Genomic DNA, 17001 nt, shown 5'->3' on the forward strand with positions numbered 1-17001 from the left:
AGAGTGATTTTGAACATGACACAAATGATTTTAACCGCTCTAAAATGACTCCAAATCATGCCCTTGCAAGACCCTCAAACCAAAAAAGAAGCCAAGGTAGAAATAACAAGCACACATATAGAACTGTAAGACAAAAGCAAAGCTAAAGAAACAAGTTAAGGATTATAAAGATGCCACTGCCTATAGCAAGCAATTTGGCTCTTAACTTCCCCTGCAACTACAAACTAGAAGGATCATTTTGCAGTGAATTCTCAACCGTGACAGAAGAACAGGAAGGGCAAGATCATAACAGATGAACAGAACAAAGAGGCTATCGAAATTTCATGTTTGAGCGAACTCTGTATGCGGTAGTCAGTAATAACATGACATGAAAAATAAACGTTGATAACAACAAAAAGCAGAGAACAAATTCAAGTTTCTACACGAGTTGAAAGAAGGGCAAAACAAAAAAAAAACACATCAGCAAAATGAGCAGCAGACCCAACTTCAACGGTTTCTATTTGTAAATCAGCTATATCACTTGCATTTGTATGGCAGAAGTAAAGTGGCAATAAGAACTAGAAAATACCCATTTCAAAGCTCAAATTCTTCGTCCCTCAGAGCTAATTCCGCAGCCTCTTCTTCTTCCTCGTCGAGAATGAAGTATTCATTTCTCTCCACAGGCCTGAACATGTAGAACATCACCATATAAAAGACAAGGCTTGCAATCTCCTCAGCTGCATAGCTCACCCACTGATACTTGTATGCTGCAATGGTCTTGAGCGCGAAAACAACGATCCGAGTGAAATACAAATATCCAATCACAACAATGTAGAACTGCCTGAAAAGAGTGAGTTTTGCCAAATTCCTCGCAGCCTTCCCATCGGTCTTTGATGTCTCTCTCAGAGATCGAATGGACCAAACAATGGGGAAAATTATGGCACAGCAACATATGATATCCACCAACAAGAAGACCTGATTCCAAGTGACCCAGTCCTTAATGAATGGCCCAGTCTCGCCGATCACAACCGAGGCCACGTTAGCCAAGACTTGAAGTGGGATCACAATCATCAACACTTTCTTCTCCTTCTCTTGCAAGAACGGCTTCAAAAATGACCACCCAGTTCCAATCAAAACAATCACTGTGAAAAGCAAAACAACTCGAATGAACTGAAAGATGTAAAACAACACATCCCAACCGTGAGGCGTCCCGGTGGTCTTGACATAATGCTTATCCTCAGCAGCGCAAATGAGATTTAACGCTTTCATCAACAGCAATCCACCCATCAACAAATGGATCCTGTGAACGCTGCGCTTATTTGTGAGGCATGAATAGACCCAAAGCCCTAAGAAGGCAAGATATGCAAGAGAAAACACAAAATAGAGCGAAGGGAGCTGAGTAAGGCCAGCGGAGAGAAAGTCCTTCGAACCATCGCGGTCCAAATTGTAAACCTCCGTCCGCACCTGCATAGAAACCGAGGATTCAGGAGCGCAATTGGCAAAGAAAAGGCTATATTCATTGGGGGAAGTAACGGGGTAGGAACGGCTGAACGAGCTTTGGGGCGGCGGCGAGAGATCCCGGAAGGTAAAGAGACGATTGATGTAGCGAGAATCAAGAACGCAAAACTGAGGATTTTGCTGGATCTCGAGGAGGACTTGAAGAAGCGATTCTTCAGATAACAGGAAGAATCCGAGGCGAGAAGGATCGATTTCACCAAGCGACGTAGCAACAAAGACCGATTTGACGGAAATGGAGACCTGGCCGGCGTGAGTGAACCCGAATTTCTCGAAGAGAATCATGGGGCGGTTGTCGGAGGAGATCTTGAGGGATTTGATCTCGGCGGTGGAGGAGGCGACGAAAAGGCCGAGGAGAAGGAGGAAGAAGGGGAGGCGGAAGGGTGAATTCGTCATTTCGATGCCGCCGGAGATCGTCCCGAGCGAAGAGTTCAGCAGCGAGCTTTGAGAAGAACGAATACAGGACGGTTAGAAACTTAGAAGAGGAAAGGGGTCGAGCGTAGAATGTGACGCTGTCATGATTTGAACGGTCAAGTATCTGTTTTGACGGAATTGCCCTCGCCTCAGATCTTGCCGGCAGTGGAGTGAAATGGACGAAACGACGACGTTTAAGAAAGGCCTAGCTGAACCAAGATTTGTCGTTTTGGACTTGGAATGGATAAAACTATCTAAAAAGTATATAGTTAGTTTTAATTACTTAAGTTAATTTAATCACTCACATTTAAAAAAATTTAATAATTCATTGCGACCTATTTATTATAATTTTCTATACTAAAAAAAAATTAAAAAAATTAAAATTCTATTACGGAAAAATTGGACACGAAACGAAACTTTATATTTATTACACGTAAAAATTAATATTAAATCTAAGAAATTTACTAATTTTTAAAATTTTGAATATGTTAAGAATTTATTAGATGTAAATTAAATGTTCACGAGTTTTTTTTAAAATTAGTGAACAGTTTTTACCTAAATTGAAAAAAATATGAACTAAACTTCTAATTTGTAATTTTAACATGAGAAAAAAAATTAAAATTATTTAAATTAATAAATAAAAAATACCTAGAAGTAATATTATATTATTTTAAAGGGGCCATTAGGGCTTATTTTAAGTAATGGGCTCAGACTAGGCCCAAGACAAAGGTAGGCCCAATTTATGGAGGTACCGTTGATTTGTAAGGGACCCATTCTGGTAATCGTTATAAAATTTGGAGCGAAATTGGAGGCAGAAGAATCGAGCAGCCACTGCCTCGGAGAAGAATTGCGTTGAACTGGGACACGGTTCCTATTGACTTCTTCTTCCCCTCTTCCTTCTCTTCCATTTCCCGACCTGTCTTTTCCGGAAGTATCAATCTCCATCTTTTTCCATCTGCATTCTCAAATCTTCACCATTGTGGCATTTCGTAGTGTTCGATCGTTTTGCTTCAACAATCTGCCACCGGCATTGGAGAAATAGTTTCTGTAATTGTGAAAGAATCCGTTCAAACATTGATCCGAGGTTGAGAGTTTTAGATTCGATCTCGTTTTTGCATTCTAGAACGAGAGAGAGAGAGAGAGAGAGAGCGGTGATGTCGTGGTTTAGAGCAGCAGTGATCAGGGCGGTGGAAGCGGGTGCCGGAGGGAAGGACAATATCACCCGCACTGTCCGTAACTATGCCGGCACCGTCGTTCACCATGCAGGAAATGCTGTTGTGGAGGGCGCCAAGATCATCCAAGACCGCATTGTAATTTCATTCTCACTTCTCCACTCAATTCTCCCTGTTTTAAATGGCGTTTGGTTCTTGGCATCGTTATGAGTATTGGAACATTTATCACTAGGGCATGGAACCTTACGATATTGGTCTCTGACGGCTTTGTATATTTAGTTATATTACGTCTGCGCGCATTATCAGTTATCGCTTCGTATCCGCGTGTGTTACTTGTTACAGTTTCTGTTTCACTGACGAGTTAAGTTCCGGGTTTGATTTGTGAGGCAGGGATCAAGGAATATGCAGGGATTTAAACAGACTGTAAAAAGGCTGGAAGAAATTTCTGTTTCGTCTAGAGGCGTAGAAAGAGTTCAGTTATTGAGAAGGTGGCTAGTTGCGCTCAAAGAGGTGGATAGATTTTCGTCAGGTTCAATCGAGGGTGATAAAAACAGTCCAACAGATCAGCTTAACGACGAAACTAAAGATTCTCCGAAAAATCCTACACTGGTGTGTATATCAATTAGCGTTGTTGTATTTCCTGAATGTTTTTTGTTCTCTCCCCCGCCACTGAACGTCGTGAAATGCTGTTTGATATCTTGCGCAGGTCTATTATGTGGACCCAGATATGGGAGGCGAGCTGAAAACGTTTCGTGATGTTTTTCTTACAAGCCAAGCTCTAGAAGGCATTACGTTGCATATGGTGAGTTGAATTGAATACATGCCAATACCTTTTTGCTTGCAAAACATTGGTATACGAAAATATGCTAGGTAGTTCCTAATATATCAGCAGCATTCATTTACTTCTCTCTCTGTTGGAATGATGTAATTACTTGATGAGCATAAAAGGCCTAAAATTTTAGCTTCTATTCATTTTATATGTATGTATTGGTACTCTTTCCCCTCACCCGGGAATGGAGTGATTTCTTGTTCTGAACCACTTTTTGTGGTTTGGACTTTAACCACACGATAACCCTTTTCTATGACTCAGATTCTTGAAGAAGCTACCGATGAAGAAGAATCACTACTTCTAGAGATATATGGGTGAATATTCATTCTCAGTTACGCCTTACATGTTCTTTATGCCCTGCCGCTGATTTCAGAAAGTTTTCTCACGTTACTTGTGCAAACGAGAAGAAACAATATTAGAAATTTCTATGGTCATTTTCACACTCATATCATTAGACTCAAGTTCCTTTTGTCGTGGCTATATTCAGGCTATGTCTTTTAGGAGGAAAGGAAGTACATCAAGAAATAATGATGAATGTACACAATTTGGCAAATGCATTTTCAGAATACCAAGACGAAGCACTGGTAATGTCATGAAGGCATGAATTAATTTCAGCATAAAATTAGCATGGGCAGAGCAGTCATTTCCCTCTTGCACTGCCATTTTTAGGTAAAACGAGAAGAACTGCTCCAACATGTCCAAGATGCAATTGCAGGGCTGAAAATAAATGCTGATTTTGATAGGTGGTGAATAAGCATATCTTTCATATTTCATTCATTGGTCTTCATCAATTAGATATCTGATACATTATGTATGCATGGATTTTTTATGGATAGGATTACAAAACTAAATTGAAATCTATACAACAAGGATGAAGTGGAAGTTAGCTCTAAGGAGAGCTGCTCTAACGAGACTTCCAAGTATGTATGATAAAAAAAGGGAATGCACATGGAGGAAGTTGGAGTTAGTGTCCTAAGAGAGCATACAGTCAAACTTTATCATAAACCAATCCCTATCTCGCTTAGTTTCATTAAATTTATCTTTGTTTTCCTCAATAAAGAAAAAAGTATTTATATTTTTTTCTATTCTTTTAAATGACATAGAATAGCAATCACTCTATTTTACTATACAACCTTGAGCTCATCATATGAAAGTGAAAATTGCTATATAATCCACCATAAGAGAAAGGAACAGCTCACAGTGAATGAAAGGATTAAAAAAAGCTTTACATACACCGATGGTTGTGTTAGACTGATTGATTGATTCTGATATCCAATTTTGTATCATTGAAGCCTGTGAAAAGATATTTTGATGTTTTGTTCTTCCTAGCTATCATTTTATGTGATCCATGTGATGCCCTAGATACAATCTATGTAAACTTCTATTTGTTTATTTCTATTCTTATTTTTTATTTTTTGTTGTTATTCTTCTTGTTCTTAATTTTTTTTTTAAAACAAGAAACAACACCTTCATTAATGCCTGAAAAATTATAAAAGAGTTCAAGAATTTAAAGTCTGCAAAGTGTGGGCTTCAGAAAATAAAAGAACATAGCTATTCCAACCAGATACTATTTTTGGGAAAGATAATTTTGGGTGGTTCACAAATGCTAAAAGGATAGGAAGTTCATGAAGCCTTTTGTGGAATATCATGAAAAGCTTGAAACTGCAGTTGAGATTTTTTGTAAGATAAAGCTGGTAATGGTATCTAAACGTCTCTCTGTTAGGGTTCATATCAACCTATTGGCGGCAAGTTACACAAGAAATTTTGGCCTTTCAAAGGAAAAAGATTCATTGGTTTCTGAGGCATGGGAGGAAAGTAGTAGCTTGTGGAAAGTTTTCCTAAGAGGAAATTTGAAGGATGAAGTAGTGGATGACTATTGTGAACTATTAAAAAATTAATTGAAGGTTTCTTATTGAGAAGATGAAAGGGAAAATAGTTAGGTTAGATTCTTCTAAAATCTTAGAATATTGAGTTGGTGGTTTTCGTTGCCTAAAAGACTATTATGGAAATTAAAGGGTCTGAGAAAAGCGAACATATTGGCATGGCTAGACTTTTTGGAAGGCTATACGTGGTTGATAAAATCCAGCAGATACTAACTTAATAATAAATAGATTCTTGCGCGAGTAGGTCTCTCCTAAAGGCTCCATTGACCAAAGTCTTCTGACTTTATTGTTTAGGAACGCTCCATCTAACACATCTTGAGAGTTAGTTTCCCCCCTTCACTTTAACAATCATTAGGGTTTTTTCTCAAGCTCAAAAGCTAGTTTCTTCGTTCTCATTTCAAAGCTGAGTGGTGGTTTATTTTTTGAGTGAGCCACCATATAAGTTCTTGGCAACATGATATTCAGAAGCATATCGAATCCAGTCATCCTCCTGAAACAGATACTAGTCATTAGGACTTAATCTCAATTTAAGAGCTTGTTCTGTAGTTTCAGTTCTTTTATCTTAAAGTTTTATTCAATGATTTGATAATGCTGATGCTTGGTCAATTGGAGGAGAAAGGAATGGATAATCTTTAAACTATTTGCACCATATAAGTTTGAGAGGTGGCATAAAGGTTAATATAGTGAAAGTTCAAGTAATGTTTTCTTGGCCATTTCCTTGGAGCGTATGAAAACTAAAAGGATTTTTGGGTCTACTATGCTACCCCTGAAAATTTGTGCGCTAGGTTGCACAGGTCCATTAACAGAGCAGTTGAAGGAAAACTAGTCTGGGTGGAATGGCAAAGTAGAGACAACACAAGATTCTTATTCAGTGGGACGGTCAAGGTATCAAGGAAGCGACTTGGAAGCCAAAAGTAGCTATTCAGTTTTCAACCTTTCTCCCACAAGGACAAGGTGAATCTATCGGTGTGGGTATTGATAATCCTCCAATCCAGTTTTTCTGACAGTAGGTTTGGGAATTGATAATCCTCCAATCCAGTTTTTCTGACAGTATGTGTGGGAATTGATAATCCTCCAATCCAGTTTTTCTGACAGTAGGTGTGGGACTCGTAAGATGGATTAGGAAAATAAAGAGTGGCTGAAAATGTTAATTTGGGAAGTTATCGGCATGAAGTTATGGTAAGTTACAGATAGTTACGGCCTTATGGGTAGTTAATCACTAATGTGGGATTTGATCTTATCTATAATGTTGTTAGTTAATTAGTTGTGGATTTAATAACTTCGTTAGGGAAAGGGGTGAGAAGAGCTTTTTCTTTATTATGTTTAACATACTACAGAGTGTTTTCCGACCTCTCGAATACCTGAATTTGATTGTGTTATATTCCTCCTTTGACTAACTATAAAAGTTCTCTTGTGATTGAGCTAATAATGTGCTAATTTGTGGCTGATCCCATAGTGTATAGGGCAACAAGCCTTTCAATATACTATGTTGTTTAATTAAAGTTCATTTTGTAGGTTTCCAAAATTCTCAATTGGTGTTTTTCATTGAGCGGATTAACAGTATAATTCTTCTAATCCTTTTTCAAACAAATTCATTTATTCTTCCAATTTCCTGCTCTCAGAATAGATGCTAAAGCATGTAGTTTGAAAAAAACACTTGATGAAAAGAAAGGAGAGATGCCACCTTCAAGTGGAGATCGAGATAACACATCTGATGATAAAACCACATCTTCCAAGGTGGTTATGATTTATGGATTTATTTTATATCTATAGACATAGATATGAGCCATGTATTAAATGTGGTCGTTTTTCTACTTTACCGTCTTTGATTCTTTACTTTAACTTTAATGTTTTAGCAAGTATTTGAACATCTTTGCTATTACTTGTTATCCTTTTTGAGTTTTAAGAAAGTATTATATTGCATTAGATCTCATTATGTAAGTTACAGGTTCTGCAAGAAATACTTTCACAAGTTCAATTATACTCCAAGTTGGAGGAGCTCTTACTAAAGAAGAAGCTGTTCAACGAAGTGGATTCCCCACAGCTTCATGCTGAGAAGGTCCGTTCTTCTCTCCCTGGCTTTAGGGTTAACAAAATGGGATAAGGGAACTACCTAATCTAATGCTTTTGGTTGATACTGGAGTTAGATTGCATATAACAAACTTCCGTTCATGTTAAGCACATCTGCCATTTTCAATACTTATATTTCCCCCCTTAAATCTTAAAATTTCTACATATGACGGTATCAACTTATATTTTGTATATCTCATTAGTACAATTTACTTATTAAACAAAATGGGATAAGGGAAAATTTTGAGATGAGAAGCATGTTCCTCAATGATGTAAGATCTTTGTTCCTAATGGAAGATTGGTAGTATGCACCATCATGGTGATGTCTCCATGCTCTTCATGTTCTTCAAGTTGATATAAGTTGTTTAAAAAAAAGAAAAGTTGGTAATGAGAGAACTTCTAGTCCTGTTATTTATTTATTGATTGATTGTTGATGCTTTTACCACAACCAATTGATTTTGCAGGTTGACAAACTGAGAATTTTGTCAGAATCTTTGGCCAATTCTACCTTGAAAGCTGAAAAGCGTATTGTTGACCAAAGGTTTAACATATTACTGATGCCGATTTATGTATTGCACGTATTTCTTCATTGTTGCTTTTGTGTTTGTTGCTCTTATAAGGGTTCCATGTGCAATATGTCATTTTTGTGACATTATTTTTTAATATGATACAAACTCCCATTACTCATGAAAGAACTCAAAATGTGAGGACAAGAGATTCTCTTTCAAGGTCAAGGAGTTAAAACATCGCTCGCATTGCCCAATATAACAAAACACAATGGTTACAAAATAATTTACTACGAGAGCACCAAAGAGTGGCCAAATCTTTCACGATTTTCTCTAAAAACATCATTTTTCCTTGAGAAATTCTGGAAAGCTATACTTCCTTCCTAGCAAAATCTCCAACTTAAGCCATTCACTACATTGATCCAAAGGATATTTTCCCTCTCTCGGGTGTGACCACTTGGAACTTGCTCTCTTACTCTTTGCATACTTCGAATTAATGAGAAAATCATTAGGAGATTCTTAAAATTATAAGTACTAAAACCTCCACTTGCAGGAGGAGGGTCAATAAAGTATGTTTCATTCAATTGCACAGGGGGGGAACGGAAGTTGTCATAAAAATAGACAACTCAAGACTCAAATCAAAATTTACCTAAATTTTTTCTGGACTTGGTTTACGAGATGGGAATATATTGTGGATGAATGTTCCATGTTGTCGAAACACTAGTTTGGGAATTCGGGCTAAGAGATCAATGATTGTTCAAAAGGCAAAAAGAAAAAAAAAAAAAGGCTAGGATTAAAAGAGGGAGCTAGTTAGATACCAAACCTACCTACTACTAAATGTTTTGGTGTATAGTTGTAAAAAAGGCGAAATAGTTTGTTCGTCTTTTTCTTCTTTTTAATAAAGACAGCAACAATAAAGACAACTCAAGGCATAGTTGTAAAAAAGATAGCTGAATAAAAAATATTTTTTACAGTGCCACTTCTTTTGGAGGACAATGTCTATTATGTTCTGTTGACTCAAAAAAAAAGTTATATGATATATCTAAGAAGTTAGCCAACATTGGTGTTGGGAAATAGCCTCTAAGCAGATGTCCATGTATGTGTTACTACTTGGGTTTTTATTACTTTTTAATTAGGTTAATTCATTACATTTTTTCGTCTGTAATATTCAAATGATTTATCAGATGCCAAGCGGCTTCCTCACAAGAGAAATAAATTCAAAAACCATTCAGATTTGGTGGAAAATTTTTCTTCGTTTGTCCTCAATTTCATTCTAGATGTCAGTACATCTCAATTTTGAAAGGAATATCACTAGGTTTTCTTTATTTGGAATTATATCTGTATTTATTTTTGTTTCACACTGGTTAGTTTCTCTTCTACTTGAACTTGTTTTATGGAGAGTGCATCAATTTCAAAGTGGTGGACATGCTTAAGGGATGATATTCTTTATCAATTAAGGATCGCTTGAAAATGGGGAGGAGGTTTGGATTTCAGAATATAAAGGTCCAAACTATTATAAAGAAAAGGGCTTTGGGATGAAATTAAAAACTTGCATGGGTATGTTTTGGAAACTTGGTGGTTAGGAGGGTACATTTATGTTAAAAGATGGGGGTACATGATAGATCTAGTGGGAGTAGATTTTTTAAAATCCTGAGGAAGTCCAATGAGATAATCTTTTTAACTCCCTAGCTGAACCCAAAATACAACTTACTTTACCTTCCTACCCTTGATGTTAATCCTTTTATCCCCCTCAACCTTTAATTACAAACTTCAATTCACTCTTAATCTGCTACTACTAACCACTTGGGCAATGTTTGAAGGAATTTGAATGTCATCAAGGCTGGTTGGAAAGGCTTGGAATTTGCAGATAATTTTTAGAGGAGATAAAACTGCGTAGATGGCTAGTGCGGCCCTTTTTTAGCAACCAAATCATAATTATGGGTTAGGTGAGGGGTCTCATTGGTGACCTGAGGTGCTTCTTGGTCATCTGAGGCAATATCTTGGGTAATTAGTGTAATGCTTCCATATTAATTTGAACACTTCTTTTCCCTAGAGTTTGTAAGAGCCTTCTCTTGGGTATGAAAAATGTTGAGGTTCGTCTTCAATCATTATATCATATTTTTACATTGAAAGTTCGTGGTCTGGGTGAACTTCAGAATGACTTTTGGATTGGTGATCATAGGAGTGATCAAATTCATATTTTTTTTTCTTCTAAATGTTTGTATAATCTATCTTTGGTTCTAAATCCCACAAAGATGGTGATCCTTATCGCTATTCTCTCCTTAAACATTAGTTTCTTTGTAATAGGGTTGTTCTACAGAGAAGGTCTCATTCGTAGAAATATCCTGGAGTTAGAAAGAGACAAAAAATTGCTTCCAAGTGAACATATTTCCTCGTGGAAATGTTCTAATCCTCCTACCTAAAGCATTTGCAACTTGAAATGGGGGGAGACACTTAAGAAAAAGGCAAACTAGGTCCAAAGACTTAATAACGCTGTTCATATATATTTGGTAGAATTAGGTACGCATGAAGTTCTCTCATCTGACTTCCTTTTCCACTGCATTTATATCTCTTGCATCACACGTAGAAGTCATATAGGTTGCAGTTTGTACATAATACTAGAAAATAATTTGTGAAATTCCACGACTTTCCGCAAGCTGCTTGTTGAAAAGTAAGTCAATTGTCAACTGTTGGGCTTTCTTTGGGGAATTCATATAAATGTTTTCTTGTGTCATGGTTGATATTTTTTATAGGCTAGTGATAGGCAGGTGGCCATTTCGGTTTTTCATGCAAAAACAAAGGCATCGAAATGAAAACAAGAGATATTATGCTGCTCAAGTGAAACCGTCAATCTATAAGCATTACTGTTTTGTCATGCTAAAATATTAAGCTGTTTCAAGAATTTTAATTGGCATTTCAAGTAGAATCAATTTTGAAAGAATGAGAGAATAGATATGATTTATTATAAAGTTGGATTTATACTTGTCCTGTGACAGCATCATGCGCAAACGGGCGAACTTGGGTTAAGGGTGTCTTAATTCATCTCTGATTCTCTTGTTGAATGCTTTCTTATATTTCTGCTTGTCATTTGCAGAGAGCAGAGGGAGGATGCACTCAACTTTCGGTTAGCTAAGTCTGAGGAAATGGTCCAAGCTGAGAAGGTAATCTTCCTTCTAAAAGAGATAATTATCCCTTAGAGATGTTGATAGACCCAACAGAAAATATCAGAATGCTACTGGTAAGGACTTTTGCTTTTGGGCTATATAGATTCGTTTGTGTAACTTGCTTTTGATATCTTGCTATCAAATTTCTGGTTTTGTCAATTTCTTGACGCTTCTGTCTGTGCCAGTTTTTTTACTTGTTTTCTCTTCCTCATTATCATTATTATTTTGTAGTTATCAATCAAAGTTAAATTATACAATTGATTAACTAACTTTTAAAAAAATTAAAATATTGTAACTATCAATTGAAGAGTTTGGATAAAATTATTCAAAAATATTTTCTAACCTCTTAGCCTTTTGTTATAGTAACGATTGGACTACAATATTCATATAATCTTAGAACCATTTTTATGAAATAAATATTTTTGGTAGAAATTAGAAATATAGTACAAGACCTGTAATTTTAGTTTTTCTTTCATATATAAAATAACATAATGATGAAATATATTATTATAATCTCAAAAATTAGTAATTTTGAAAAATTAAAATATCATAAATATGCATATAAAGGTATTATTGTTTTCTATGTGTTTTTAGTTTAGCCATAACTCTTGTCTAGGTTAATATTTACATATTTGTATTAAATTTAGAAAAACATTGAAAAAATAAATATATTAAAACAACTAATACTTAGAAGTAAATAATAAAAACAAAAAAACTCAAACAAATTTATATTTCAACCATTGATTTGATACAATTAAACAAAAACTGAAGTTTAATCATGATTGGAGAGTGGATTTAAAAATAAGTTTACATCAAAGTTAAAACCGAAAAATAAGAAATAAAAGACTTCTAAAAATAATTTTACATCCCAGTAATTGGTTCAGTACATTTGAATCAAACATTGGTGTTTATTTTGAAATTTTAAAAAAAAATTCTAAAAGATCAGGTAACATACGCGGGGAATAGGGATGTTCTTTTTTTCTTGCAGGGATTCCTCTTTTCGGCGAAGAATGGGGAAAATCCACGTCAGCTAAACAAGAACGGAGACGAGAAACATTCCTTGTCCCCGCCCCCGTCCTCTTCCCATTTGGCATTTTTTGATAAACAAATTATTCGTTATACTATTATATATAATTTTTAAATTTAAATCTTTATTGTTCAATGACTTAGATAATTTCTTATGCTTGTAAAAGAAATAATAATAATCATTTTATATGGAAAATATCTTAGAAAACTATGATTTCTATTCAAATTTTCCAATTTATGATGATGAGAAATGTTTCCGAGAGCAATTATGGGGTTATATTACTCTGATTTCTAGTTGGTCTCCCTCCCTTCTTTTCACTTCTTTCCCCTTTTGGTATATTTTATTTATCAATGAAATTTGTTCCTTGCTCGTAAAAGATTTATGTATAATTGGCACAACAGCTTAGTTGCATGCTTGAATGACGGGTGATTCCTATCATGATTGTGCTAGTATACTTATCCATTTCATGACTTATTGTAGTCAAACTTTATATTTGTATTTTTCAGGAATTGACATATGATATTAGAGAACTTGAGAACCAAAAGGATCAATTGGAAGCAGAACTGGAAAAGGTTGGGTTTCTTTTTCTGTCATGTTCAATAGACTCTTTCTTGTGACCGCAATCTGTTCTTTTTTTTTTTTTTTCTTCTTCTGTTGTTTCATACATTCATGCTCTTGCCAATCTAGTTTCCTTACTTCTATGATTACTTGCTGTGCTTTCATTTTTTCCATATCTTTTCCAATGGGAAGTTGGTGATATACGCTTTATGAGTTACTATAGTATGTGTTCAATGAGAATCATTATGTCTCAACAGCCAACAATGAATACTCTGTAGCTTCTCCCTCCTCAAGATAGAATGAAACCAACTCCAGTACACGAGGCACTAACAGGAGCTTCAAACAGGTGAGAAATCTAGTAAAACCAAGACTGTTGTGGTATATAGATCATCTTCTTCATGCGTTCAACGCTCTGGAATGGAAAACAAGTCTCACAAAAGTTTGGTATGCAAGTTGAGAAGTTTTTATACGGATTAAAAATGTCTTCTTGTGCTAGGTTTTACAGATTTGCCAAAGCTATGATTAAAAGTAGTTATTATCAATGTCCAGTTGATCACTATTTGTGAAATCGTCAAACAACAAAACTACAATCTTAATTGTATATGTAGATGATCTTATCATTGAAGAAGATGATCTATGGGAAATTCTTAACCTGAAAAAGATGCTAGCAACTGAGTTTGAGATCAAGTACTTGAGAAATTTGAGGTACTCTTTAGGAATGAAGGTAGCATGATCTATGGATGCTATTGTCATTTCTCAGATACATTCTAGACTTGTTAAAGGAGACCAGAAATCTTGGGTGTAAACTTGCTGAAACACCTATGGATCCATAGGCCAACACCAAAGTGAAGAGATTTGTCCAATTGACGAGTGCATGTATCAGGAAAGTTCATTTACTTGTCACATATCAAACCAGACATTGCATATTCCGTAGCTTTGTTAGCAGCACGTTAATAGTCCAAATGAACATAATCTTAGGGTTAATAACAGGATATTAGGATACTTGAATGGTACTTCAGGTCAAGAGTAATTTTTTAAGAAGTCATGAAACAAAATGGTAGCACTCTATACTAATGCCATTTGGGCTTGGGAATTAACGTATAGAAGATTTATATCTGGATATAGCTCTTATGTATGAGGCTACAAATTAGTGAAGATTTGGACCATCTCTTCCTCCTATGTTTTTTGGCTCAGCTATTATGGTGGAAGATTCTGAAGCCTTCAATTTCACCTGTTATTCTAAGAAGCATTCAGAACTTGATTATCAATTCCGCTGCAGCCAGATGAAGTAAGATTGGGGGGACAACTCAGACGAATTTTAGTTCCAGTAACCTTTAGATTCTTATATTCTCTTATTGATGGACTGAGTTGCGTACAAATATTTGTTTCTCGTCTGGGCTATAGGTGTCCAGTCTCCTCCTTTGTTAACTTCATTCCATCACTGGAATAGAGAAATTATTTCCTCTTCAAAAAAAATGAATAAAATAAAATGTAGAATTGGATTTTCATTGTCAGTTTATCCAATATTCACTGTGCAGCTTTTTCTGCTTCTTTGGGGTGCGATCTTCACCATAATACTTGAACTCTGCTTTTACGTATCAGCTTTTGTGGGCATGTATATGTTTCAGGTCAACACATTGCTGTCTTCTGCTCGTATGCGCCTTCATAATGCAAGAGAAGAAAGAGAGCATTTTGATGAAGCGAGTAGCCAGATGCTTGTGCACTTGAAGACAAAGGTAATCAAGCTGTTGGTTGTGCTCTTGTTCGAACTAATTTCTTATTTCAATAAAGTGTCAAATTGAATGCCTTTTTTTTTTCTCCCTTCCATTAGTTTCTCTAATGATTTTCTTTGGTTATAGGAAGATGAGCTGTTCAAATCTGTTGCTTCATATAAAGTAGAAGCCACTGCTGTAAATGCATGTAAAAACCTTTTAGAGAATACATGGGACCTACGGATATCCCAAAGACAAAAAACGGAGGAGCTTGTTGAGTATGTTAACCTTTTTGGTTAAAATATTATTTGAGTTACGTTGCTTGTTTTGGAACCAAAGAGATGGAATCAACCTACCATGTCTTTCCCTTTAAGTTTTTTCTATTCTAGTATCAGTAAACTGCTTGATCCTTTGTTTCTTCACTTTTTCAAGTGGTGAGCTGGAAAAATATGGAGATTATTTTGTGAAGTTGGTCATCAGCCTTCTCTCTTCTTACAAGGTACCAGTTATAAGGCTATCTATTCACTGATTTTATCTTCAAGAGATGATTTACTGTTTTCTGATTGTCGTGCACATTGGCCTACCATTCTCATTAGGAAAAATTGGAGCCCTCACTTTCTTCAATCAGGAAACTTGAGGAAAACTTGAGCTCGATGAAAGAGTATAGTTCTTCTATAAAAAAAAAAAAAAAAACTATTCTTATTGAGAATAACTTTGATATAATTAACCAGGCTGCTGAGACCAACTTTCCTCAGGTCAGATGTCTCGCCCAATACAGATGATGGAAGCTTACATGTCGATCAACAACGGAGAAAACTCGAAGAGGAATATTTGTATATTGAATCCAAGGTAGTATTATGAATGCTTAGAACTTTCTGTTCACTCATAGGGTGTTCATTTGATCCCGTAATTCAAAATTATGTTGCATTTTCCACTCACAATCTCTAATTTGTGGCTATGTTTAGCTTTATGTCTTTGTATTGCATTATCTAATTTAATCTCTCTGGTCGTGTCTATTTCCTGGCTTTTCTTTACTTGCCAGTTTGTTTCCACCTTAAGCACTGTGGATACAGTACGAATGCAATTCTATGAAACAAAAGGAGTTGTCAGGTACTAAAATAGTGTTGACTAGACAAGGAGTTTTCTACTTTTATCTGCCCCTTGACTACTTGACTAATAATTTAGGCACTTTCGGCCACACGCTAAACTTTTGATCCAGGAATTTTGACGAGAAGGTACAAGAGAAATTTGATGCGCTTGAAAAGATAAAACAAGAATTTGAATCCATCAAGAGACCAAAACTGTTGATTGAAACCACAAGGCAAAGGTCAGAGTTAGCGGTCAATGAAAAGTCACATATAGATTCAAGTTCATCTGAACAGACAGCCGAAGTTCGAAGACTAAAATTTGAAGATATTAACGACTCCTTAGCAAAGGGAACAAAGAATTTTAGCATGAAAGCAGAAATGGAGAAACCAGATTCGACTGTGGAGGTCGATACAGTTGACTCAAACGAGGAGATAAATGACTGGGAATTTGATGAACTTGGAAGGGACTATGATGCACCTTCCAACGACCAAAGAAGATGAAACTTCCATCCATTCATCCATCCATCCATCCATCCATCCATCCATCCATCCATCCATCCGGTATGTTGTTGTGTTTAATCATATCTTTATAATTCAATTCCTTATAGTAACACCTACCCATGATAGAAAAATGGTATTATTTACATGGAAGATTCATGAAGCAATAATACAATGATTAAATATATAGTTGTTTTATGATTGTTTGGGGTGGTGGGTAGTAGCCCCATCGAGAATGTCCTGTGTGTACTGTGTACATTGTGTAGTGTGGCTTTATGCTGAAATGGAACAATGATTTATGGTGGGTGGCATGGTCCATTTACTGTTGAACTGCACACACACCACACACACACACACACACACACACACATATATATATATTTGGAGTGGTAGTAAGGCAGTGGGGGCGGAGGCGAAGGCTGGTCACTTCCTAAGCTTGACAACCAGCTGTTGGCAAATGTGCTTAAAGAGACCCACTGCCTATTATTTTCTTACCACGTGACAGCACTTCTTTCAATCATGCTTCTTCTTTTTTTTTTTTTTTTTTTTTTTTTTTTTTTTTTTTTTTTTTTTTTTTTAATTATTA

At 35.9% G+C, this 17001-nt stretch overlaps 2 protein-coding genes across 2 annotated transcripts; one reads left to right on the top strand and one right to left on the bottom strand.

Moving 5' to 3' along the window:
- Window positions 1–293: 293 nt before the first annotated feature.
- On the bottom strand, window positions 294–2015 carry LOC111478030 (protein GPR107-like). The gene has a single exon (XM_023122100.1). It carries the CDS (start codon window positions 1888–1890, stop codon window positions 574–576), a length of 1317 nt encoding a protein of 438 aa, XP_022977868.1. The 5' UTR covers window positions 1891–2015; the 3' UTR covers window positions 294–573.
- A 1047-nt stretch (window positions 2016–3062) lies between these two features.
- Window positions 3063–16932, top strand: LOC111478393 (myosin-6-like). Its single transcript, XM_023122623.1, has 18 exons — window positions 3063–3218; window positions 3471–3689; window positions 3787–3882; window positions 4171–4223; window positions 4397–4493; window positions 4579–4652; window positions 7415–7529; window positions 7741–7851; window positions 8327–8403; window positions 11463–11529; window positions 13066–13131; window positions 14746–14853; window positions 14977–15107; window positions 15262–15328; window positions 15426–15490; window positions 15561–15678; window positions 15872–15939; window positions 16049–16932. Exons 1-18 carry the CDS (start codon window positions 3063–3065, stop codon window positions 16416–16418), a joined length of 2058 nt encoding a protein of 685 aa, XP_022978391.1. The 3' UTR covers window positions 16419–16932.
- Window positions 16933–17001: the final 69 nt, after the last annotated feature.

This window comes from Cucurbita maxima, unplaced genomic scaffold, assembly GCF_002738345.1.
Source record: "Cucurbita maxima cultivar Rimu unplaced genomic scaffold, Cmax_1.0 Cma_Scf00004, whole genome shotgun sequence".
NCBI lineage: Eukaryota > Viridiplantae > Streptophyta > Magnoliopsida > Cucurbitales > Cucurbitaceae > Cucurbita > Cucurbita maxima.